The sequence below is a fragment of the Emys orbicularis genome, chromosome 5 (genome assembly GCF_028017835.1).
Source record: "Emys orbicularis isolate rEmyOrb1 chromosome 5, rEmyOrb1.hap1, whole genome shotgun sequence".
Taxonomy (NCBI): domain Eukaryota; kingdom Metazoa; phylum Chordata; order Testudines; family Emydidae; genus Emys; species Emys orbicularis.
Window position 1 is genome coordinate 140436938 of NC_088687.1, and position 26376 is coordinate 140463313.

General features: G+C 49.7%; 1 protein-coding gene across 1 annotated transcript; it reads left to right on the plus strand.

The window, feature by feature from the left end:
• The first annotated feature begins 288 nt into the window (after positions 1-288).
• EGR4 (early growth response 4) lies at positions 289-2197 on the plus strand. The gene is made up of 2 exons (XM_065405828.1): positions 289-445; positions 861-2197. Exons 1-2 carry the CDS (start codon positions 289-291, stop codon positions 2195-2197), a joined length of 1494 nt encoding a protein of 497 aa, XP_065261900.1.
• The last annotated feature ends 24179 nt before the right edge of the window (positions 2198-26376 follow it).

Sequence of the window (26376 nt, forward strand, 5' to 3'; positions counted from 1 at the left end):
CATTTACGTCACAGGCCGCCTCACTGGGGACTCCAGAAAAGGAAGCGGCGCGGCGCGGCGGAAGATCAGAGGCAGCCCTGCTGCAGGTATAAAAGGCGCCGCAGCGCTGGGAGCCGGGAGTCCCTGCCAAGCCCCGGCGCAGCAGGCTGAGCGCACCCGGGTACCGGCCTGGGAAGGAGACCGCCGCGGCTGGAGCAGCGATCGGGAGCGGGGCAGAGGGGCTGGAGAGCTGGGGACTTTCCCTGCAGTCCCACCCCCCCTTCCTCCCCGAGCCTGGGCTCGCCGGAGATGTTGAGCGTGATGGATTTCTCCTGCCAGGACTCGCTGTATTCCAAGTACCAGGAGAGCTGCGAGCTCAAAGCTGGGGAGCACCCGGGCTCAGGCCCGCAGGAGCAGCAACTTCTGGCGGGGCAGCAGAGGGAGGCGGCGGCCGATTTCCTCGGAGGTAAGAGACCCCCCCCCGCCACCCCCCTTCAACTTGTAGCCAAGCAGGATGGGGGGGGGATCCGGCTTCCAAGCAACTGAGCCTGTGGCGTTGAAAGAGGACCAGGGCTCTTGCTTAGCGAGAGTGGCCCTTGGCAATGATCCGAAGCTGACTAATGCCTGGGCAGGGCCTTCCCCAGAGATCCCGGGAGGGTGGGGATTGGGCGGGGGGCACGTTGCTCTCCTGTGGCTGTGGCACGGCTTTGAAGGCAATGCCGCGTGTGTTAGACCCCGCGATGTGTTATATAACACAGCTGGGCTGGGAGTTTCTGCATGGACCGCTCTCGCACCGCTATTTATGCAGCCCGGTCTGTATGTCCCGCCCCCTAGCCAAGCAATGTCTCTAACCAGCTTTTGTTTCCCCTTTTAATTCCCAGGTGAATTCATGGGGTCCACAACAAACGGGGAAACGGCCGATTACTTCTTCCTAGGCAGTCAGCCAGCCCCCTCGCTCAGCTACACGGGTAGCTTTCTCATCAAGGCGATGCCGGAGCAGCCCCAGGACCAGGAATCCCTCTTCAACTTGATGTCGGGCATCCTGGGCCTCTCTCCTTTCCCTGGCTCCGAAGGCCACCAGAGACAACTGGACTCTCTCTACTCGGTCCCAGACGCCCTTCAGAACCACTTGGACCTTTACTCCAACTGCCAGCCGGAACTGAATCTCTCTGTCCAGCCCCCCTTCGCCGAGCAGGGCTACCCCGCCTTCCCCACCCTGGAGAACGCGCCCCGAGTCCAAACCTCCCCGACCGTAGGAAGCTCCGCGCAGTGTCTCTTTGAGGCAAAACTGTTGGAAAACAAGCAGGACATTAAGATTCCAGCCCTGGACAAATTTAAGGTTTCCTGCTCCCAATGGGAGCCACTCGCTCAACCTCAGAACTACTTGCCAGATGGCTACCAGTCCTCTGAGTCCTTCCAGCCCCCGGAAAGTAGCCAAGCCATGTTCCATCCCCTCGGATCCAAAATCGAAAACGTGTTGTCCGTCAGCTGCCGGTCAGAGCTCAACAGCCTGTCTGAAGCCTCGGGGACCTACAGCAACAGCTTAGGTTTCGGTTGCGAGCCGGAAAGTTTCCAGAATCTCAACAGCCAGGGGCAGATCCCCAGCGACTTCGGTGAGGCCAAGATCCATCACCTCCCACCGCAGTTAATGCAAGACTTCGACTCCTCCTTGGCCCCACCCGAGGTCGTTCCAAGCTTAATGAATCCAACCGAGCTCCTCCACCGCCACCAGTCCCCATCAGTCCCTACCGCAGACTTCCTGGCCCATCCCTCCACCTCCCCAGCCAACGCTTTAATCTCCACCAACCCCAACCTCCTAAGCGAGCCAAAGAAGAGAACCCGGAGGAACAAATGCTCCTCCAAATGCTTCTGCCCCAAGCCGCACGAGAAATCCTTCACCTGCCCCGTGGAGAACTGCATCCGGAGCTTCGCCAGGTCGGACGAGCTCAACAGGCACCTCCGGATCCACACGGGCCACAAGCCTTTCCAGTGCCGCATCTGCCTGCGGAACTTCAGCCGCAGCGACCACCTCACCACCCACATCCGGACGCACACCGGGGAGAAGCCCTTCTCCTGTGACATCTGTGGCCGCCGGTTTGCCAGGAGCGACGAGAAGAAGAGACACAGCAAAGTCCATTTGAAGCAGAAAGCGAGGACCGAGGAGAAGCTCAAAGGCCTCGGCTTCTATGCGGTGGGGCTGTCATTTGGCACACTCTAAAGCCCAACTGGGAGCCCTGATTGATGTCGTTTTCTGGGGTGAGCCCGGTCACACCTTGCTGAAGGGATCAGGCTGGAGAGTCCACCTCCAAATGGCTCCTTAGCGGCAGTGGCAAAGATCATGACAATTGGTGGTGGGCAGGGATCGCTCCATCTAGCGATTCATTCTGCCCCGGAGAGAAGGCGCTTTAGATGCACATAAGTGAAAGGCACCACACCGGTTCCGATGGGATCCAGGGGCGATGCACAATCGTATGTGCAGTGAGTGTCACTGCTGGAGTAAGCCAAGAGGTCTCGGAAGTGAAGGAGAAAGAGGAATAATCCGTGCTACAGGCAGTCACGCTGTTTCAGCACCACGCGGAGTGGACAGCTCCAGCTAGCGGCGTTGCTGCGCGGGGCAAAGGACATTTGCAAACTGCAGTTTTCACTTCAGTTTCAAGACGTGCATAAAGAAACCCGCCCACGTTTTAGACGAAGAACAAGATGCATTTGTTCAGGCTGCATTTTTAATAAACTGAATCCGATTTACCTTGCCAAGCACTTTACACGAACTCCCTGAACAATCCATTGTAATAAAGGTTCTCCTGTCGAAACTGCGCCAGAAGTGACTGCTGGGGGGCGTGGGGGACCAAAATGGATGCCATCAACCTGACGAACTGACGTGTTAATAATTGAAGACAGGTGTTATTTGACCAACTTTGGTTTATAATGTTTTGTACAGAACTATGGGTGTGGGGGGTCCCCCCCTCCCTGTAAATATTTTTCTCTTTGTAAAAAACAGAACCTATCAGGAATATTACAAAGCTGTGTTTATTTTTGCAATTAAAAAAAGTTTGTTCTACTCTAGAAATCGTTTTTTACGTTTTTTTCTTCTTTTGAAACCCTATAATGTTGCGTGTCAATCCTTTTGATCTGTAGATCTCCCATGACCTTACAAAGATGGCTCAATATCCTACAGAGATAGGAACTGAATCCCACAGAGACCGGTTCTGATAACTGTGCTTCACCAACTCCTCAAATTGGCCCATTGAAATCAGTGAGGACTAAAGTACTAATTAGCATGCTGAGGGCAGCAGTGTCTACCCCAGGGGAGTTAAGAACTTGCCCATGGTCACACATGGGATCAGTGGCAGTCAGGAATAGAACAGTTTCCGTAGCTCAGAGTTATGCTATGTCTCCTGTACCTGAAGCAACCTCTAAACAAAATCCTTGTTTTAAAAGGAGACTCGTGTTCTTCCCATTGGGATTGCCTAGAAGGGAATATGAAATGAGCCATCTGTCAGCTAGTACTGAATACAAAGGGCATGTATGTACCAGGATCACTCAGTAAGCTGTGGGCAACATTGCATCATTAAAGGTCCGCTTCTGATGGCCACAACTGGCATGCCTTAGTGAAGGGGGTATGAGCCAAAGCCCAGTGAAGTCCCTGAGAATCTTCCCGTAGCGTTTCGTGGCTTTGGCTCATGCCCCCAAAGGAGCCCAGATCTTTGCCAAGTCCCCCAGATAACAGACCCGTTGCTGCATGTAGTGAGGGGGCATGGCCTTCCACTGAGACTGACTAGGAGGAAGCCTGATCCATCCCCTGGTGGGTGGAGCTGGGCAACCAATGTGTCTGCCCCGCCCAAAAGCAGAGGGGTGGGAGAGGAAGCTTAAAAGGTGGGCCCTGCAGCTCAACTGGAGGGGAGGTGGTGAAGGAGACAGACGTGCCCCAGCCGTTGCTGAGTCCCATGCCTGAGGACAAGCCCAGCACCACCGAGGACCCTGAAGGACTGCCAGGTCAACCAGTCGATGGGAGCAGGAGACAGAGGATGCCTAGTGAGCTGAGGTACACTGCAGTGGGGTTGTAGGAAGTAGCCCACAGACACCAGAGGATAGTCCAGTTGTGTGGCCAGAACACTGATCAGTGTGTTGTGGTGGGATCCCAGCTGACCCAGTGGGGGAGCCCTCTGCCACTGTCAGGGCCCTGGGCTGGGACCCAGTGGAGTAGGGTGGGCCCGGGTCCCCCTTCTCCCTGTGGGCACCCTGCCCCTGGGGTGGCTGCCTGTCCACCTTAGGCCAAGAGGCCTGCATTTGTCCTCTGTCTGTCTGAGTGCCTTAGACTGCTTATAGCTGTACCTGCCAGAGGCATTGGAGCCCTATAGATGGCTTATAGCTCTACCCTGCCAGAGGGGACAGAGCCCTATAGACTGTTGTTGCTCCACCCTGCCTGAGGGTCTGAGCTCTCTAGACTGCTTACTGCCCGGCCCCTTCCAGAGAGCCAGAAACTCATAGTCTGCTGGTGGCTTGGCCCTGCCCACAGGCCAAAACCTCATAGACCGCTTGTTGCTCTGCCTCACCGGGGTGGGAAGGAACAGAGCCTGAAGAGCGCTAATTCCCCTTTAAGCTTTCTTGGACAGCCATGCGCTAGCGTGGGGGTGTGGCCCCTGCTGAGACTGATGGGGTGGGACGACCACTAAGCTGTTCACCGCAGCAAGGCCACTGTGGGGGTTTCTGTTTAGAACCCTCCCCCCCCCCCCAGGATAACACAGCTTGTTCTGCTTGCAGCCTCTCCAGTTGCTGATCAACAGAGTGGCCCCAGCATTAGTTAGGATCTGCCTGGCTCCATTCCTCTTGTTGCCAAGGAGGAACCAGAGCAAATAAGCTGGGAGGGGCTGGTGAGAAATGTCCGGAACTTACGCAATTGGGAACGAAGTTGACTAAACACCTATTGACTCATTTAACATGTGGCATTGCTGCCTACTTCTGTCAGCCCCAGGGTCATCAGTACTGATTTAAAATCACCCCAAGGGAGGAAGGACATGTGACCACTCGCCCTGCCCAGGCCTACTGCAAAGTCCTCAATGAGCGCCTGCCCGTTGGTGTGAACTGGCTTTCTTTGGGTCTCTAGACTTTCAATGGGGGGGAAACCTGGCACCAAAGGCTTTCAATTCTCCAAAGCCAAAGGGGAAGTCCCACCCAGGGCACTGGCATGGTGATACAGGGCCTTTCCCCTCTGGGCTGGTCGCTCTTTATATAGCACCTGTTACCACTGTAGTTGAGCATCCTCCCAGGAGGGCGGGGCTGTTATCCACGTTGTCCACAGGGCTGTTATCCCTGGCTGGGAAACTGAGGCACTGCCCAAGGTCCCACAGGGAATCAAACTCAGGTCACCTAAACCCAAGCTAGTGGTCTAGCCCCCTGTAGTGGGGCAGTTGCCCCACTTTGGCAGAGGAGGGGTTAAAGTAGGCTGGAGGGAGCCTGTGCAGAACCTGGCCAATCAGAGAAGGGCAGAAAGGCAGCCAATCAGGGCCAGACTGGGCCCTATATAAAGGCTGCAAAGCAGAGGAGATGTCAGTCTCTTCCTGACAAGCAAGGGAGAAGGACTGGCTCCCTGTAGACAAAGCACCTAGACTAGAGCAGTGCTGAGCAGGCTCAGGGGAGCAGAGAGTGAGCTCTGGCCTGTTACCTGCCAGGCGGTGGCCCCTGACAAAAAGGGCAAGAAGGTGCACAGGCCAAGGGGAAGTGGCCCAGGGTACACAGGGAGAAGAGGGGATTGAAGGAGGGCAGTGGGAGGCTGCCGCTAGAGGGTCCCTGGGTTGGGACCCAGAGTAGTGGGCGGGCCTAGGTCTTCCCCTCCCCCCTTACACCACACCTTACCATGGAGGACCATGGCTGATGGACTGTGCCTTGTCCCTGAGGCAAGGGACTAGACTTTGGGGTGGCAGATGGCCACAAAGGCAGGTATAGACTGAAGACTGCTGATACCTCTGGAAGGGGGGAGAATAGAGTAGGGGCACACCTGGAGGGCTGTGTCCAGAAGAGGATGCCACAAGCCAGGGAGCAATGCGGGTCCCAGACAACACAGCTGAGCAGGCAACGAATGGGACACCACCCACAGAGGACGCTCCACGGCTAGAACGGAGCTAATTCCCAGAGTGACCAGCAGGAGGCGCCACGGTGGTGAGTCTGTGCTCCGTTACACCCCCCTAAGCCATCTTTCTTCCATCAACCATGTCTTAGCCCAGCACCAGGTGTCGACATCAGACAACCACTACAACTGGCCCTGGCTCAGTGCACAAGGGGTCGAATTCAGCCCCTCCTCCTAGGCAGCAGAACTGGTGTGATTGTACAGCAGAAGGGGAGGGGGGTGCTGGGGAGGGATGGCGCATTGCCTGGGCAGCATAGAGCCCTATGCCCCATCAGCTCCCTGCAGAGATGGAACTGTCCATCCCTAAGGGACCGATTAAAGGTGATTGCCTTGAACCTGGCCCAACAAAGGGAACTAGTGACACAGTCCCTGACTCAAAGGTTTTCTAGTATTAAGAATTTCCCTGTGCCATTACATCTGTTTTTTGTCTGCTGCCGTCTCTTCGCATGCACATCTCCAAGCTCAGGGCTATTCTGACTCCTCTTAGGAGCCCTCCTTACGAGAAGTTTGTTGGATTTAACATTCTGTTTTATTTCATTCTTGGCTGTATTTAGGGATTATCTTTCCAGGAACAATGCACTGGGCTAGGTCACTGTAGTTCTGGGATCAATGCCCTGCTAGTGTCAGTGTGCCTGAGTGAAACAAGGCTGGTCACCCTTCCCCTCTCTCCCCCTGTGGTCTTGCCTTCACAGCTAAACCAGGTATGTTTTTTACCTCAGGGTAACTAACGGTCGTGAGGTATCCGGTGGTAAAAACACAGCTGAGAAAAGGCACTTGAGTTTTACCATGAGTAGCTAGACAAGGTCAGTGCTGACCCCGCCCGGGGTTGGCCTCAGGGAGTTTACCTTGCGTTAAAACGGACGTGTCTTGTTGTCGATGTTTTCATCTCGCTCAGCATTGCTCACGTGGGTTAGTTCCTGGTCTTTGTCTGTTTCGATTGCTCCTTGGGGCAGGGACTGAATACTGCTGTATGTTTGTACAGCACCATGGGCACTCCAGCATGGTTAGGGATTCTAGGAGCTACTGCAATACACATAAGGACGTCAATGCTATGACTCATCCAAAAGGCAGCACCCATTGGCATTCAACTGGCAGTACCGGCTCACCACACTGGGCTGCCCACAGAATCACCAGCACCACGTTGGCTTTCCTTGACGGTGGGCCATAAGGCCAGTGTTGCTTATCTTACGAGATCCACCAAGCTCCCAGCCCCAGGTACTGTGGGTACAGAGGTGCCCAGGCATTGGAGGAGGTAGCTACGTCTCCGATTGAAAATCTGAGCCAGTTGTTCCTTCAAAGAGGTAGCACACAGGTGTCACGGACTCACAGATCGTGCCCACTCTTGGCCCCGTGCGGTCCATGGGGGGGTGCCCCTTTCAGTGAGACAGCCCTTTTCCCGGGGGTCCACTCTCTCTCGGGGTTAGGCCCCTCCACCTCCAGCCCCAAGCCCCACCTCTGTTCATTGTCTTCTCTCCAGGTAAACAGGGTCGTAAACTGGGTCGCCTGGGCCTCCTCTCCTCTCTTCTGTCCTCTGGCCCCCTCTGGCTGGAACCGGCTGGTTAGGTTACCGGGGCCCTCTCTTTACAGCCCATTGTCCTCCCACTGGCCAGAACCGGCTGCAACTCCTGAGCTGGGCCTCCGGGTCACCAGGACATCAGTTGCTGAGGTATCCGTCCTCCAGGCCATTGGCTGTGGTCCCAAGTTCCCTCTCCAGTCCTCTGTAACAAACTCCCTCTCCCCTCACCTCATTAAACCAGTAACACCTAGGGAAACTGAGTCCCACCCCCTCTGCATGCAAACCATTGGAAAAACAAGGGAAAAACAAGAAAATTCCCCACTGCATCACAACAGGGCAAAAAATATTCAGTGTCTGCAGCTCATATTATTTCCTTCTCTCTAATTTCCCTTCCAATTTTCTTCTTAGCCAATGCAGGGTGAATAGAAATGAGCTCTCTCTTCTCGAATTTCAAATATCCAGCATCAATCCCACTCAATTCATTCACGTCCATGGAGAATAGGAAGGGATGCGGCAGACTTTCCGTGCACACTCAGCCTTCCTTTGAAAGCATCCAAGACGTTATAGAAGCTCTAGCAGTATCCAGGCAGTGGGCCTTGGTTAGAAGCCTCTTCTGAGACACTTTCCAATAGATGCAAAGGAGGTTTCAGACACATTAGGGAAGGATTCCACAACGTGAGTGGGGTTTTAACTTTGCACATCTCAGGCTCACTCCTTTCCACAGAGAACCTCCAATGCCAGGTGCTGCACAGGGAACGAACAGAACAGGCAATCACCAAGTGATCCCCTGTTGCCCATTCCCAGCTTTTGGCAAACAGAGGCTAGGGACACCATCCCTGCCCATCCTGGCTAATAGCCATTGATAGATTTATCTTCCATGAACTTACCTAGTTCTTGTTTGAACCCTGTTCTAGTCTTGGCCTTCACAACATCCTCTGGCAAGGAGTTCCACAGGTTGACTGTGCGTTGTGTGAAGAAATACTTCCTTTTGTTTGTTTTAAACCTGCTGCCCATTAATTTAATTTGGTGACCCCTAGTTCTTGTGTTCTGAGAAGGAGTAAATAACACTTCCTTATTTACTTTCTCCACACCAGTCATGATTTTATAGACCTCTATCATATCCCCCCACTTAGCCGTCTCTTTTCCAAGCTGAAAAGTCCCAGTCTTATTAAGCTCCCCTCATAGGGAAGCTGTTCCACGCCCCTCATCGTTTTTCTGTACCAACATGGTCGATACAGGCTGGTGGTGGAACTGAGCCCCAAAGACTCTGTGACATTGTGCAGTCTATATGGTTTTATAAAAACTTGATAATAAGTCAATATAAGGTAACTGGGATATGCTTCATGCAAAAGGTCTCTTGTAAGGTATCATTACAAAGCTTATAATCTACTGAGTATGATCATCTGATTTGTATAAATGTACCACTCTTGTATCTAAAACTAGAAATATAAAATGTAACTCTGAGGGCCTATTGTAATTATGTAAAGTGTGGGCCATTAATGATGGTTTGGAATCTTGATGACTCCCATTAATCAGGACCATTGTCTGCAGATGGTTGTGTTTACCTGTTAGTCTTCCTGTATATGTGTGTGCTGGCAAGTGGGCAATGAAGTCTTGCAGTGACATGTGATCATGTCACCTGAACTGGAATCCATCTTTAACCTGGTGCTTTTCCAGTGAGGGGGGGTGGAAACCCAGAGGGACAAAGGGTTCCCGCCTTATGCAAAAGTTACATAAAGGGGTGGAACAGAACAAAGGGGGGGAGGAGCCATCATGAAGAATCCCCTAGCTATCACCTGAGCTGCAACAAGAGCTGTACCGGGGAAAGAATTGTGCCCAGGCCTGGAAGGTGTCCAGTCTGAGAAAAACTTACTGAAGCATCTCTGAGGGTGAGATTATCTGTATTCAGTTTGATTAGACATAGATTTGCGCATTTTATTTTATTTTGCTTGGTGACTTACTTTGTTCTGTCTGTTACTACTTGGAACCACTTAAATCCTACTTTCTGTATTTAATAAAATCACTTTTTATTTAGTAATTTAAGTGCAAACAACTGTGCATATCTCTCTATCAGTGTTATAGAGGGCGAACAATTTGAGTTTGCTCTGCATAAGCTTTATGCAGGGTAAAACGGATTTATTTGGGTTTAGACCCCATTGGGAGTTGGGCATCTGAGTGCTAAAGACAAGCACACTTCTGTGAGCTGTTTTCAGGTAAACTTGCAGCTTTGGGACAAGTGATTCAGACCCTGTGTCTGGAGCCAGACAGGAGTGTCTGGCTCAGCAAGACAAGGTGCTGGAGTCCTGAGCTGGCAGGGAAAACAGGAGCAGAGGTAGTCTTTGCACATTAGGTGGCAGCTCCCAAGGGGGTTTCTGTGATCCAACCCGTCACACTCTCACCTCCCCGGAGGCCCAAAACAAATGACCCAAGAAACAGATGCACATGTAGAACTCAGTCATTCCCGCTGCGCGCCACTAGCTGTTTCTACTAGAGCATAAGCGCACGGGGCCCCTGACTGGTCTTACATCCCAGAATGGAGCACTTGAGAGCGGGGAACAAAGCATTGCCTGCCTGGCAAGGGGCTCTGGCTGAGGCATGAATTTATAGGTGAGGTCAGGTGAATCCAGCGTCTTTAGCCCCCAAAGGGAAGAAGAGCCAGGAAGTCCACAAATAGGTTTGCTATTGCCACCCTAACGTGGAAGGCACTCAGCTACTCCAAGGATGGGTGGCAGTACCAAATAAGGTGACCAGATGTCCCAATTTTATAGGAACAGTCCCGATTTTGGGGGTCTTTTTCTTATATAGGCTCCTATTACCCCTCCGCCCCGTCCTGATTTTTCACACTTGCTGTCTGGTCATCCTAGTACCAAACCATAGACAGAAGATAGTTTACCAGGCCAGACCCCCTGTCAGTTCTTCACCATTAATGGTATTGTGCATCTGAGGCACATTAGCAACTCGAAAATACAGAAGAAAGTAGATCATCCGACATCAGGACATATGCAGAGGCTGAGTATTTGGGGCAGAGTCGTGTGGGAGGGAGGGTATCTGAAAGGGTTAACTGAAAGTCCCTGTCACAGATATGGTCGAGCTCCCCCTGCTGGACATTTTCCAGACTGCTGTGAGGGATCCAAACAATGAATCCCACGTGCCCTCAGCTTGCTGGGGCTGGGTGGAGTTAGGCCCTGTCGCTGGCTCTAGGCCCGCACTGGTGTCTGACACCACTCTTGGCAGTGGGGATGCCCATGATCCAATTGCCCAGGCCCTGAAACTGGTACGGTCTCCCCCAGGTCACCCAGCAGCTCTTGCACGTTCCCCAGCATCCCACTGACAGGAGGAGCCTCCTGGCTCACAGTTTGTCTCTTTGGGGCATGAGAGAACAAAAGCCAGCCAGAGACAGACTTGCCATAGGATGCCAAAGACCACTGCTCTTTACACAGTAGCACGAGGAATACGCAGATCTATACAAAATCACAAACATGCCTACATGTGTCTCCCTGCCTCCGGTTCCTCACCACTCTGGAGAGTCCTCTGGGCTTGGGCAGAGTCCTCTGAGGTGGCCAGGATCCTTCCCCTGCAGCTCAGGACTTCTCTTCCAAATCACAGAGTCTTTCCAGCCCAGCTAGCTTTCTCTGACATAGGCTGGTCAGCACTTAAACCAGATCCCCCTACTACGACAGCAGGCCCCGCTCTTCCCCTTGGCTGCCCCTCTCCCCTTGTATGACGGCTGCTGGAATCCTGCCTCCAGTTCTGGGGTCACAATTCAAGAAGGATGTTAATAAATTGGAGAGGGTTCAAAGAAGAGCCACAAGAATGATTAAAGGCTTAGAAAACCTGCCTGATAGTGATACACTCAAGGAGCTCAATCGATTTAATTTAACCAAGAGAACGTTAAGGGGTGACTTGATCACAGTCCATAAGCATCTACCTGGGCAACAAATATTTAATAATGGGCTCTTCAATCTAGCAGAGAGAGGTACAACACCTTCCAATGGCTAGAAGTCAAAAGCTAGACAAATTCAGACTGGAAATAAGGCGTACATTTTTAACAGTGAGGGTAATTAACCAAGGATCACGGTGGATTCTCCATCACTGACCATCTTTAAATCAGGATTGGAGGTTTTTCTAAAAGACCTGCTCTAGGAATTATTTTGGTGATGTCCTATAGCCGGTGTTATACAGACTGGATGATCACAAGGGTCCCTTCTGGCCTTGGAAACTATGAATCTTGTTGCTACAGTGAGCTCACATCGGACCATGGCGGCTCCCTGCAGCAAACGCTCTCCCGCTTGGAGCACACCTGAGTTGTTGGGTCTGTGGGGAGCGGAGGCTGTGCAGTCCCAGATCCACTCCATGGGACAAAACGGTGAGTCACAGGCAGAGAACAGGAAGGACGGAGGTGCCACCACTGCCAGAGGCCCCTGCAAAGGCCGGGTGAGTGATCAGCCCTGATGATCCCATTAGGCAAGCCAGGCCCCAGGCTGCAGAAAAAGGCAAAAACCTCCAAGCTCCCTGCCAATCTGAGCTGGGGGAAATTCCTTCGCCCCCGAGCTGGCCATCAGTTGGACCCTGAGCTCAGGAGCAGGATGCTCTAGCCCGGCATCTAGAAAGGATGCTCTGTACCACCTCACACCCATCTCTCCGGTGCCCCATCTCCAGCCGGGGCCAGTCCCTGATGCTTTAGAGGACAGCGGAAAAAAACCCCTCCAAAATCCATGTGATCAATCAAATCTGGAGGAAGAAATTCTTTCCTGATGCCAAAGGCGACTGGCTGAAGCCTGAAGCGTGGTCAGTTGGGGCTGGGAGTCAGATGAGCTGGCTTCGGTGCCTGGCCCTGCCCTTGGCTTCCTGGGTGAGTCAGTCCAAGTGTTAGATTTTCCCTCTCTGTGAAATGACACTGACCCGACCTGGGAAAGTGCTTTGTGATTCCCAGCTGATGTGCTAAGTATTATTATTGTTGTATTATTAAAGCTGTTAACTACAAGATCTTCTCCACCCCCCACCCCCCATGTGCCCTGCTTGTTTTCTTTTTACATTTTTAGAGCTGTAGTTCCCATAACAACCGAACGTGGCTCATTGTGTGCCGCACGCATTCACACAAACCCCAGGCATAAAAATAACTTTCAGGAAGAGACTCACACTCAGGAAAGCAGGGAACTTCTGCCAGCTTGGTCCTGGCTTAAATGATCAGCTTAAAGCAGGCTCAGCGCACCTTCCATGCAAGGATCCCAAAAGGATAAAAACCATTGATAAAAACCATTTGGGCAAACTGAGGCGGCGAAGTTAACGGACTTGCCCAAGGTCACAGCATCAGTGGCAGAGCTAGAGAGAGAACCCAGATCTGGTGACTCAATTTCTAACCACCGCATCATGTTGTCTCCTATGACTTTTCATCGCTCCTCTAAGGACAGGGCATTCCGTAATTGTCTGTTACAAAGTTTCTTGGGCCTCCCCCTGAAGCATCTTCATTCACAATCATGCTGGAAGGGCAAAACGAGTGGGGTCCCACAGGGATCGGTTCTGTTCAATATCTTCATCAATGATTTAGATAATGGCATAGAAAGTACACTTATAAAGTTTGCGGACAATACCAAGCTGGGAGGGGTTGCAAGTGCTTTGGAGGATAGGATTAAAATTCAAAATGATCTGGACAAACTGGAGAAATGGTCTGAAGTGAACAGGATGAAATTTCAATAAGAACAAGTGCAAAGTACTCCACTTAGGAAGGAACAATCAGTTGCACACATACAAAATGGGAAATGACTGCCTAGGAACGAGTACTGCGAAAGGCATCTGGGGGTCATAGATCACAAGCTAAATACGAGTCAACAGTGTAACGCTGTTACAAAAAAAAAAAAAAAGCAAACATCATTCTGGGATGTATTAGCAGGAGTGTTGTAAGCAAAACATGAGAAGTAATTCTTCCGCTCTACTCCGCGCTGATTACGCCTCAATTGGACTATTGTGTTCAGTTCTGGGTGCCACATTTCAGGAAAGATATGGACAAATTGGAGAAAGTCCAGAGAAGAGCAACAAAAATGATTAAAGGTCTAGAAAACACGACCTCTGAGGGAAGATTGAACAAAATGGGTTTGTTTAGTCTGGAGAAGAGAAGACTGAGAGGGGACATGATAACAGTTTTCAAGTACATAAAAGGTTGTTACAAGGCGGGTAGCGATCGATCTATCGGGGATTGATTTATCGCGTGTAGTGTAGACGCGATAAATCGATCCCCAATCGCTCTCCCGTCAACTGCTGAACTCCAGCAGTGCGAGAGGCAGAAGCAAAGTCGACGGGGGAGCCGTGGCCGGGCTTAAATTGCAGCAAGGGCAGTTTAGGTTGGACATTAGGAAAAACTTCCTAACTGTCAGGGTGGTTAAGCACTGGAATAAATTGCCTAGGGAGGTTGTGGAATCTCCATCGTTGGAGATTTTTAAGAGCAGGTTGGACAAACACTTGTCAGGGATGGTCTGATCATACTTAGTCCTGCCCTGAGTCCAGGGGACTGGACTAGATGACCTCTTGAAGTCTCTTCTAGTTCTATGATTCTATGATTTGCCCCAGACAGGCTGAAGTCACTGGCACTAGAGGTTATGCAGAGCAAGAACCTCTAATGGCTCTGCCCTGAGGAACTTCCATGGAAGCCTGCATCACAGTGATCAATTGTTCTCTATGTCCACTGGAGGTAAAACAAGAAGCAATGGGCTTAATCTGCAGCAAGAGAGATTTAGGTTAGATACTGCTGAACTCCTGCCAATCCTCAGAAGGGGAGAGCAGTCTGCTTAGTCATCTGGTGGTTGGAGCCGCAATGCACAGGCCATCTGACTCTGAACTCGCTGCCTGCATAGAGCTCCCCCTGCAGGCCGTTCTGTTAAGAAGTCACCCAAGCATTGATCCATTCAGAATAGTCTATATCAAATGTCCTATGTCTGTCATTCTGGCTGATGGGAAGCCGCCGCGACCAAAGAAAAGACCAATCTTTGTGCACGTTTAAGAAGAGCAGTCACCCACCCCGACCCTCCATGCATGACACAACACCAGCCTTAAAAACGAGGGATCGAAACAACACACAGGTACCAGAAGACGGTTAGTGATGTGGTATTAATCCCTTCAACATCATTCTTTACTATAAACATGCTCTAATCCCAGAATTATTCAAATGCTGCTTAGTAACATATAAGCCCATCAATGCTCCTTGACCCATACATGGAAATTCCACTGTAAAAATCCTTTGCGTAAAAGGAGGATCAAAATCACAGTTCCCCTGCAATCAACTATGCACCCAATCCTGCTCTCAGTGGAGACAGGACATAATGCCATCCCAGTTTATTTCCTTTGCAGGTGCCCTTTAAGAACAGCCAAGTGAACGAACACACCTTAACACATTTGTATGTAATAGGTAAAATCCTGGCCCTATGCAAGCCAACAGCACAATTCCCACTGATTTCAGTTTGCTAGGATTTCACCCAATATTTTTAGGATCCAACCCTGCTAAAAATCTAGGTACTCGCTTTATCCACATGCATAAGTTTTTGTAATATTGGGCCCATATTTATCTTCACAAAGATATTGGACAGATACTTTGCAGTAAGTCTCTAGATAAACAAAATAAAGGAAATTTACAAAATGTACCATGCGAAGCACAAGAGTGTCTTATAATAACAGCCAAGTATCAGCGGGGTAGCCATGTTAGTCTGTATCCACAAAAACAATCTGAAGAAGTGGAGTTTTTACCCACGAAAGCTTATGCCTAAATAAATCTGTTAGTCTTTAATGTGCCACTGGACTCCTCGTTGTTTTTATAAACAGCAGCAATTGTTTTGACAAGTTGTAAAATTGCATAATTCCATTAGCGATCTTGTGAAGTGTGAGGTATTCTACAACGCAAACAAACGGGAAGTCATTCGCCTTTTTGTGCTTTTAATTTTTTTAAATTAAACACCAACAATTCATAGATTCATAGATTCTAGGACTGGAAGGGACCTCGAGAGGTCATCGAGTCCAGTCCCCTGCCCGCATGGCAGGACCAAATACTGTCTAGACCATCCCTGATAGACATTTATCTAACCTACTCTTAAATATCTCCAGAGATGGAGATTCCACAACCTCCCTAGGCAATTTATTCCAGTGTTTAACCACCCTGACAGTTAGGAACTTTTTCCTAGTGTCCAACCTAGACCTCCCTTGCTGCAGTTTAAGCCCATTGCTTCTTGTTCTATCCTCAGAGGCTAAGGTGAACAAGTTTTCTCCCTCCTCCTTATGACACCCTTTTAGATACCTGAAAACTGCTATCATGTCCCCTCTCAGTCTTCTCTTTTCCAAACTAAACAAACCCAATTCTTTCAGCCTTCCTTCATAGGTCATGTTCTCAAGACCTTTAATCATTCTTGTTGCTCTTCTCTGGACCCTTTCCAATTTCTCCACATCTTTCTTGAAATGCGGTGCCCAGAACTGGACACAATACTCCAGCTGAGGCCTAACCAGAGCAGAGTAGAGCGGAAGAATGACTTCTCGTGTCTTGCTCACAACACACCTGTTAATACATCCCAGAATGATGTTTGCTTTTTTTGCAACAGCATCACACTGTTGACTCATATTTAGCTTGTGGTCCACTATAACCCCTAGATCCCTTTCTGCCGTACTCCTTCCTAGACAGTCTCTTCCCATTCTGTATGTGTGAAACTGATTTTTTCTTCCTAAGTGGAGCACTTTGCATTTGTCTTTGTTAAACTTCATCCTGTTTAACTCAGACCATTTCTCCAATTTGTCCAGATCATTTTGAATTATGATCACAATAGCAATTAATTTTAAACAGTGGAAAATCAAATTAGGAAAAAATTAGACTTTAAAAAAAAAAAAAAAAAAAAGCAGGGGCAGACTTAGGCACTTTTTGCCTTTGTTCTCTATCCCCTCATCCCATTATTTTGCTATATGTACATGAAATGTGTTAAGATTGTTGGTAAAATTGCTAACTTAATGATCACTGTTTAATTCCATAATATTCAAAATGATTCTCCCCCCCCCCCCCATCACCCCCAGTTTGATGGATGAATAATGGTTTGGACTGCTACTTAGCAACATTAAATATACATTAATGATTTTTAATTACCTTTAAATACCAGTTGACTTGTCTGTATATATCTTTAATTGTTGGCTAACTTGTGAGCATCTATTTAAATGCTGGTTTCATATCTTTACACATTAGTTCCCTTGAGAGGGATCCTTTTAATAACCATGGTTATTTTTGTTTCTCTTTAACTCGGTAGCTTTACAGAGTACCCTAAGATCAAGTGGGTGGACAAAGCGACACATGGGCCAGTTGGGGCATGTGAAAGGGAATGGTGCGCTGAAAAAAATCATGCCAAGAATTTAAAAAAAAAAAAAAAAGTATGCTCCAGTGCCTCATTAAACTGCTAATTTGTGATGAATCAATGTGAAAGCCAAACATCCTAGAGTTATGAAATGTGCTGGAAAAATCCTTCCCTGCCCTACGTTATGCACCAGAACCTTCTAATAAATCCCATGCTCAGATCAAAAGTCAGGCCCTGTTCTTGCAATCTCTGTTCTTAAAAACCTCCAGTTTTGGGAACTCCACAACCTCCCTTGATAACCTATTCCAGTGCTTAATCATAGAATATTAGGGTTGGAAGAGACTTTAGGTCATCTAGTCCAACCCCCTGCTCAAAGCAGGACCAACACCAACTAAATCATCCCAGCCAGGGCTTTGCCAAGCCGGGCCTTAAAAACCTCTAAGGATGGAGATTCCACCACCTCCCTGGGTAACCCATTCCAGTGCTTCACCACACTTCTAGTGAAATAGTGTTTCCTAATATCCAACCTAGACCTCCCTCACTGCAACTTGAGACCATTGCTCCTTGTTCTGTCATCTGCCACCACTCAGAACAGCCGAGCTCCATCCTCTTTGGAACCCCCCTTCAGGTAGTTGAAGGCGGCTATCAAATCCCCCCTCACTCTTCTTTTCTGCAGACTAAATAACCCCAGTTCCCTCAGCCTCTCCTTGTAAGTCATGTGCCCCAGGCCCCTAATCATCTTTGTTGCCCTCCGTTGGACTCTCTCCAATTTGTCCACATCCCTTCTGTAGTCGGGGGACCAAAACTGGATGCAATACAACAGGTGGACGCAATTCACCAGTGCCGAATCCTTGTAGTTAAAGATTTTTTTAATATCTAACCAAAGTCTCCCCTACTGCAAACTAAGCCAATTCCTTCTTGTCCTATCTTTAATGGACATGGAGAACAAGAGAGAGTTATTCTCTTTGTAACAGCCCTTAATATAGTTGAAGGCTGTTATCAGGCCCCACTAATCTTCTCTTCTCAAGACTAAACATGCCCATTTTTAATTAACCTTTCCTTACAGGTCAGGATTTCTGAACCTTTTATCATTTTTGTTGCTCTTCTCTGGACTCTCTCCAATTTGTCCACATCTTTCTTAAAGTGCAATGCCCCAAATCAGACAGTACTCCAGCTGAGACCACACCTGGGCCAAGTGAAGTGAGGCAGTTATCTCCTGTGCCTAGGTGCCGGAGGGGGAACATGCTGCTGCTTCCGGGAGCCGCTTGAGATAAGCGCCACCTGGAGCCTGTACCCCTGAGCCCCTCTTGCGTCCCAACCCCCTGCCCCAGTCCGGAGCCCCCTCCCATACTCTGAACCCCTCGGTCCCAGCCTGGAGCACCCTCCTACACCCCAACCCCCTCATCCTCCGCTCCCACCCCCGAGCCCACACCCCCAGGTGGAGCCCTCACTCCCCCACCACACAATCCCCTGCCCCAGCCCGGAGCCCCCTCCCACACTCTGAACCCCTTGGTCCCAGCCTGGAGCACCCTCCTGCACCCAAACCCCTCATCCCCAGCCCCACCCCAGAGCCTGCACCTCCTCACCCCCACACACACACCCCTCAATCCTTGCTCCAGCCTGGAGCCCCCTCCCATACCCTGAACTCCTCATTTCTGGCCCCACCCCAGAGCCCACACCCCCTCCTGCACCCCAACCCCAATTCTGTGAGCATTCATGGCCCGCCCTACAATTTCCATACCCAGATGTGGCCCCCGGGCCAAAAAGTTTGCCCACCCCGCTCTAGGTGCTTACAAATGGATAGTGTAATCATTTGTTCCAGTATCTTTCCACATATCAAAGTTAGGCTGTGTGATCTGTAATTCCCCAGGTCCTCTTTGTTCCCCTTTTTAAAGACAGGGAGTATGTTTGCACTTCGCCAGTCCTCTGGGATCTCACCTGTCCTCCATGAGTTCTCAAAGCAAATTGCTAATGGTTCCAAGATTGTTTCAGCTAGTTCCTTAAGTACCCTAAGATGATTTTCATCGGGCCCTGATGAATTTAATACACCTAACTTTATTTAAATAATCTTTAGCCTCTATCTTCCCTATTCTGGCCTGCATTCCTTTCCCTTTGTTTTTAGTATTAATAGTCCTATGCATCTGGTCACAATTAACCTTTTCAGTGAAGACTACAAAATGGGCATTAAATACCTCAGCCTTCTGGATGCGATCCGTTATTCGCTCTCCCCTGCTGAGTAGAGGGCCTACACTTTCCTTTGTCTTTCTCTTGCTCCTAATGTATTTAAAGAACCTCTTCTTATTGCCTTTTATGTCTCTTACTTGGTGTAACTCGTTGCAGGACTTAGCCTTTCTGATTTTGTCCCTACATACTTGTGCTATGCTTTTGCACTCATCCTTAGCAATTTGTCCATATTTCCACTGCTTGTAGGATTCCTTTTTGAGTTTCACATCATTAAAGAGCTGCTGATGCAGCACTGCTGGCCTCGTTCTAGTCTTCCCATCTTTTCTTCACGAAACTGCCAACTCTCCTGAACTCATTTTTCCTTCCTTAGATTTTCTTCCCATGGAACCTAACCAATCAGATCCGAGTTTAATTGTCTTTATTCTGCTGCTCTCACTTCTTCCTTTCCTTAGAATCATGAAACCTATCATTTCATGATCTTTTTCACGCAAGTTGCCTTCCACAGGTGTAAAAAGAACAGGAGTACTTGTGGCACCTTAGAGACTAACAAATTTATTAGAGCATAAGCTTTCGTGGGCTACAGCCCACTTCTTCTTCTTCCACAGGTGTGTGGTTTGAGGATCAAGGCTTCAAACGGGAAGTCAAAGAGGCTTAAATTAGAACTTCCACTGTAAGCTTAACTATGAGTCACTACCATGCCTCCAAAATCTGTTTCTCTTCTATACAATGCAACACTGATGAACCTCTTTCATTGCAAACTCTTTCCCCAACATCAGTCATGCTTTCTAGTGGAAATAAATGAAGAGCTGTCGGAGAAAAGAGTTACTTTCAAATGAGATGGAAGCTCAACAAGAGAGATATTGGGAGAGTGTCCCAGGAACCAAGAGCTGAAGAAAAGGTTATTGCACCAAAAGCCATGAGAATGTGTAATGGGTGAAGGAGGCCAGCGCAGAAAAAGAGAGAGAGCATGGAGGGGGGCAGTCAGGGACAAGTGCCAGGAGATAAAATGGAGTAAATGAATTCAGGGATTTACAAAAAACAAAGAAGAACAATTTTGAGTTGAATCCTGAGCTATACAGGGAGCCAGTGGAGGTGACGGAGATTGGGAGTGATGTCTCCACTCAGGGCAATAACTCAGCCTGCTCTGGGGTGAAAGGTAGCAGCTGGTTAGTACTACACAGCAGTCCCGAACAACGGTTTCGGACAGGAAACACAGAAGAATGTTGTATCCAGCTGAAACTGCTGGGGGAATTTAAAGAAGCAAAATATAGTTTCCCAGTTTAGCCCATTCACTCTCCTTCAGCATGTCCAGGGCCCGTCCCTCCAAGCCCTGAGCTCTTAGTGATAAGTCAGTTACTGCATGGCTGGTACCCTCAGCTGGGATTTCACACCCCGCTATGGATATTTGTGTACACGAAGTGGCAGGAGACCTCCATTGCAGCTACAGCACTGCTTTCGGGGCTTATATCACTCTGTGAATTAATCATGATCCCAAGAGCTGTCCCAGTGCCAGTGGGGCTAATGAGATAAACCATTGGCATCTGGTCAATACCTACTATATGTAGCATCCAAGTAGATGGGATACATCATCATTCTTTCATGCTTAATAGAGTAGCATTTAAGCATTAAAAAGAGATTAGCGCTTAAAACAATCACTTTGCATCTCTTATTTAATATGGATACTTCTGTAATGCCCAGAAGCTTGGGTCTAGGACCCCTTTGTGCTGGGTGTTGTACAAGTCACAATCCCCACCTAGATCAATTTATTACACACACAAAAAACTACATTAAAAGAAGATTAAGGTGGCCAAGTCAAACACCCAAAAGTTAGGAAAGGCCAGAATTAAGGTTGCAACCTTAATTAGGCCCCCTTGTGGGTATACAATATGATGCAGTCGTTAATTACATGATCACAGACTCCCCACCCCCACTCCCGGACCTCGGCCTCATTCAGCACACAGGACGAACACTGAATGAGCTCGCTAGATTTGTTCAAAGAAAAGTTCATCGGAATTTAACATGGGCAAGCCATATTTTCCATAGCCTCCTTCTCAGAAATGGCTTAACTGTTTTTGACAAAGTTTTCCAACAAAGTTCAGCCTGAGGCAGACACCCAGCATGGAAGATTTCAGCCGAAACAGTTAAAGTTTGGCAAAGTTACAAGCAACTGAAAACGGGGTCTTATAACAGCCAATGTCAGGCAACCTTAATAATAGGCAGTTCTACCAGCCCTACCTATAATAACCAAGATGACAAGTGACCTACAAAGTGTGAGGGGAGGAGGATATAACTAGATACAACTTTGATTGCCATAGGACAGTTAGTGTTAGGAAACAGCTTTTATATTATGAACGGACCTTTGGATTTCAGCTAATGGGGAGAAAGAGGAGCATGTAGAAGCTAAAGGCTGCCAAGAATTTAGCAGTAAGGTCGTATTGCATGGTTATTAACCTTTAACCCTCATACAGGGCTTTGGCTTTGCAAACAATAACTAAGGAATACTAATGACATCCTGTGATATGTGCAAGTATTATCGGGGGGAAACTGAGGCACGGGATAAACTGATTTATCCACAGCCACACAGGTAACAGACCCTGGGCTAGAACGGAGGAGCTTTTAGATCCCAATACCATGCATCTGTGGAGGTGGGCCTACAACTCTGGTCTTTCAACTCCAACTCCTCCCCCCCACACCAAAAAAAACCTACTAGCGCTAAAGGAAACCTCTCTTAGCCAACGGCAATAGATGCTGTAGGAGCCCTTAGAAGGCGTCAGACACACAAAGCGTAGGCTTGGAAGGATTTTTATTGGTCAATGTTGATTTCACTGTACACATGCGAACAGAGGCAAAAAAACATCTCCACTGATGATAATCAAAATGCACAGAGAGGGAAAGTCAGAAACATGGTGCTTGAGAACTTAGACTTTGATTTAAGGCTTGTTACTTTGCATATTTTGACATGTGAGCGTGACCGTTCGTGTTTTAATGGGTTAACTTTTTTAATCTCAACATCTACAGTCATTAAATAATGACTGCCTGGCCCCCCCACACTCTGATCCCATAATTTCCTGCAACTGTGAAAATAAAAATAGAAAAAAATGCTTAAAAACAAACATGAATATTATCAGTCAAAATGATAAACCAATCAAAATCGAGTTCTCCCAAGTCTAGCCATGTCACGGATCTGGCTGAGCTCTGCCATTGGACACTCATCAGATTGCTGTGTCTGTGTGCTCTGAGCCTCTGGCATCGGAAGAGAGCCCAGACGCTGCCCTTGGCTTGGGATCTCTAGGTGCCCTCTCGGGGTGCGGATCCTCTGTCTAGCACCCCCTTCTGAGAGCTGAGACTCCACAGTCCAAATGCCTAGCCCCTGGGACCAGCGCTGCCCCTTTAGGGTCCCCATAGCTTACCCACACCTTCTCCCGGCACTCCAGCCACGTGCGGGCTCTGGGCTCACAACGGAACTCTTCCACGTGATGGTGACAGCCAACGGCCACGCACAGAGACGAGGCACCATTGCTCTTTACTTCACAGCTCGAGAGAGACACAGATCTATACAAAGAACAAACGCACCTACCTGCATTTCCCTGCCTCAGGTTCCTCACCACTCTGGAGAGCCCTCTGGGATGGCCAGGGTCCTTCCCCTGGAGCTCATAACTTCTCTTGCAAACCATGGAGTCTTTCCAGCCCAGCTAGCTTTCCTCTGACAAAGGCGGGTCTGCAGTTAAACCAGACCCCCTGCTTCCACTCGCCTGCCCAAAACTTCCTTTTCCCATCTGGAACAGGGTGCTGGCCAGCAGGTCCTGAGCCAACCCTCTGTTAGCCCTGCTCCAATTAAGAAGCATTAATTGGGGCTGGCTGAGTATGCCACGCCTAATTGATAGAAGGGAAGCACCTGCGGGCCTCATTAGCCAGGCGGCTATATAGGGCTGGCAGGAAGGCAGTGAAGGCAGGGGGCTGGACTCGATGACCTTTCAAGGTCCCTTCCAGTTCTAGGAGATGGGATATCTCCATTAATTTAATTTAAAGGGAGGAGCCAAGGGCTGTGCATTCCTGCGTGCGGGAGAAGCTAGCTATCCCCCAGGTTGCTAGTTTGGAGTGATCTGTAAATAGAAGGCGGTGGGAGCTGACACTGTAAATAGAAGGCACTGGTGATTGCACCCAGAAGTCGTCTCTGGCTGATTTTGTGGGCGCAGGGGTCCCATAGTGCGAGGGCCAAGCAAAGGCCTCGTTACACCATCTCAGTGAGTTTTCCCAGTTTATATGTTCCCTCTACCAGCACCTGGTTCCTTTGTTCTGCTGCTGCTGTTTTTCCACTCTCTACTTCACCATCTCCCTGCAGACAAGCTGAAAGAAGGAGCTTCTTGGGCTCCAGCCAACCTCCTTAGCATACCCGTTGTTTGGTCTAAAGCACAATCATTAACACGAATGACTCTCCATTGTCCCTCACTGTTCGGTACATGCTTCAGCCCATGTCAGCAATTGGTGGATTCCATATTCACCTAGAGCCATTCCCTGATACAGCAATTTTCATAACAACTTCATCCCCAGACGCTGTCATTTTGTACAGACCGATTTCCCAAATCATTACAACGTGCAAAGCAAATTGGGTTGAAATCTGAGTCCAGCTTGGAAATCTCTGATTTTCTAGTGGGTCTGAAGTTACGCTGAGCCAGTTGGATTGTCACCCTCTTCACACACACAAGTTTCTCCCTAGACCACAACTAAATTATTTGCATCCCTGTAAACATTTCCACCCCAGGAGGCTGGCCTTCCCTTTGTGGTTGCATTTGCAAGGCCTGTGCGTCCTACGGCCGGTCTAGCGGGAATGCAGGGGGTGTGCTGGTAGCTTAGTCAAGGAAGGACAGAGCAAAATGGATCCCATTTGTTTAACTGTTTTAAAAACTGACCGTAGTGCCCCTGGTAGCCCTAGAGACTGTGTTCTTCTGGCTACACACAAAACAGGAACAGCAGCCATGTGCCAATCCCGGTGCTGGAGAGCCCCGTAAAGGAGATAGACCTGGAGCACCCACTTCTGGGGATTGTGACAGTAACCTCTGGAGTCTCTGGATAGGCCCAGTCACATGACAGGGGTCAGCAATCGGGGGTGTGGCCTTGGCATGGCGCTCCGGCTAACAACTAAAAGGTCAGTCTCTTCCTGGCCCTCTTGTGCGACATGGGTGTATTACAGCGGCAGATGGACGTGCAAGCAAACGGAACGATGAAAGCCCCCTGAGGCCGTGTCTAGAAGGGAGCCTGGCGGAGAGACGCCAGTGCTTCCCCTTCTCCCTGGAGCCACGTGGTGTTGCAGAAGCACGGAAGAGGGTGAAATCCTCCCCCGCCACAGGGCCCCGAGGTGCTGGGGATCCACCGTCCTTTCCAAAGGGAGTCTGAAGGGGACTGCAAAAAAGCCGTTCTGCCCATGCAAGAATGCCACAATTCAGGCAAGAGAACCGCTTGCGACGGGCTGTCGTGCCCGGGTCGTGGCATTCTTGCCACTGGCAGAACGACACGGTTTTTTGCAAGGAAATAGCTGCCGGGGAGAGCATTGGCCTTTACAGCCTAAAGCCAAGTCATCTGAATGCGATCAGGTCCCGGATGAATTCATTAGAGGTCACCAGTCTCCTAGAGAGACGCATTCATGTATCTCACATGCACACCCTCTTCCGTTTATTCCAAACCCTATTATCCGAGCGTCGGCATTATCCCAATGCCTTCCCCAGCATAAGAGCGATGCTGCAGAGGGCGCGACTCTTACGTATCTCATGCTGCGGGACAAGGAACGGATGTGGATAATAGAGCCAAGATGCCCGGCCAGGACTGCGAGGAGCTCGTGAACAGCTTGGCACAGCTATTCCTGGGCACACTGGTGCTGGTGCCCCAAATCCATCAGGTGACCCATGTACATGGGGGGATTTCCCAGTGACACGGGAGCTGGAAAAGCTTCTGCGTATTGCACCCAGTGCATACCAGTGCAGGCCCCGCACAAGCTTCCCCTGCGGCTGTGCCCAGGCCCCTGGGTCCAGCACCGGGCTCTGTTGTAATCCTCGGGCCTGTAAACTGACCCTGATTGTGAGCTCACCTGTGAGGATGGTGAAGTGTCACATTAGCCCATAACCATCAACGCTGATGGAAAAAGCTGCCAAAGGGAGACAGACGGACAGACTGAAGTAGTCCAGCGGTTCTCAAACTGTGGGTCGGGACCATTTGCTGGGGCCCGAGGCCAAAGCCGAAGCCCAAGCCCCACCACCCGGGACCGAAGCCTAAGGGTTTCAGCCCTGGGCAGTGGGGCTCAGGTTACAAGCCCCCACCTGGGGCTAAAGCCCTTGGGCTTCGTCTTTGGCCCCGCCCCCCATGACAGCGGGGCTTGGGTGGGCTCAGGCTTCGGTCCCCCGTCCCCCTCCGCCCCCGGGGTCATGTAGTAATATTTGTTGTCAGAAGGGGGTCCAAACAAAGAGGCCTCCTGACAGAACTCAAAGGCTGGGTTAAGATCACGCCTGGTAAACACGAGACGTGTGGGACTGGAAATCAACGGACCAAACCTAGTGTCAGAAATGAGGCCTAATTGGTGCACAAAATAACGAGGGGATGGGCTGTTCTGCCCGTCGCTCCCTTTTGGAGTCCTTAAAAGAAAAGGCCTTTGGGGGAGGAGGGAGAAGAAATCAAGAAGAGGAGAAGCTGTCTGCCAACAACGCTGCCCCAGGCTTTACCATCATGGCTGGGATTTACCATGGGCCTTTGACGTCCTGACCAGAGCGGGACCCGGGTGACATCACCACCCTTATGGGCTAAATCCCAATCACCTGGGATGTGAGACTGTCACACACATCCCTCCCCCAGGCCCCATGTGTCCTTTTCTTTTCCCACTTTAGCTCTTCCCTTTCCCCTCTCTCTCCTTTTGCCTTGTTTAAGAGTTTGCTTAGCCGGCCAAGACTGTCTATTTGACAACACCGCTGTAAGCCCAGGGAGATACAGCCTAGTTCAGGGCATTGTTTTCAGCTGCTTCTCTGTAAGCCCAGAGAAGCAGCTAAAAACAATGCCCTGAACTAGGGTGACCAGACAGCAAATATGAAAAATCGGGACAGGGAGTGGGGGGTAATAGGAGCCTATATAAGAAAAAGACCCAAAAATCGGGACTGTCCCTATAAAATCGGGACATATGGTCACCCTACCCTGAACAGCCCGACACTGGTACAAGTTTGCCAGGGCTCGGACTGGCTGATAAAATCGTGTGCCAGGCCTGTTTTTCCAGCAGTGAGGTG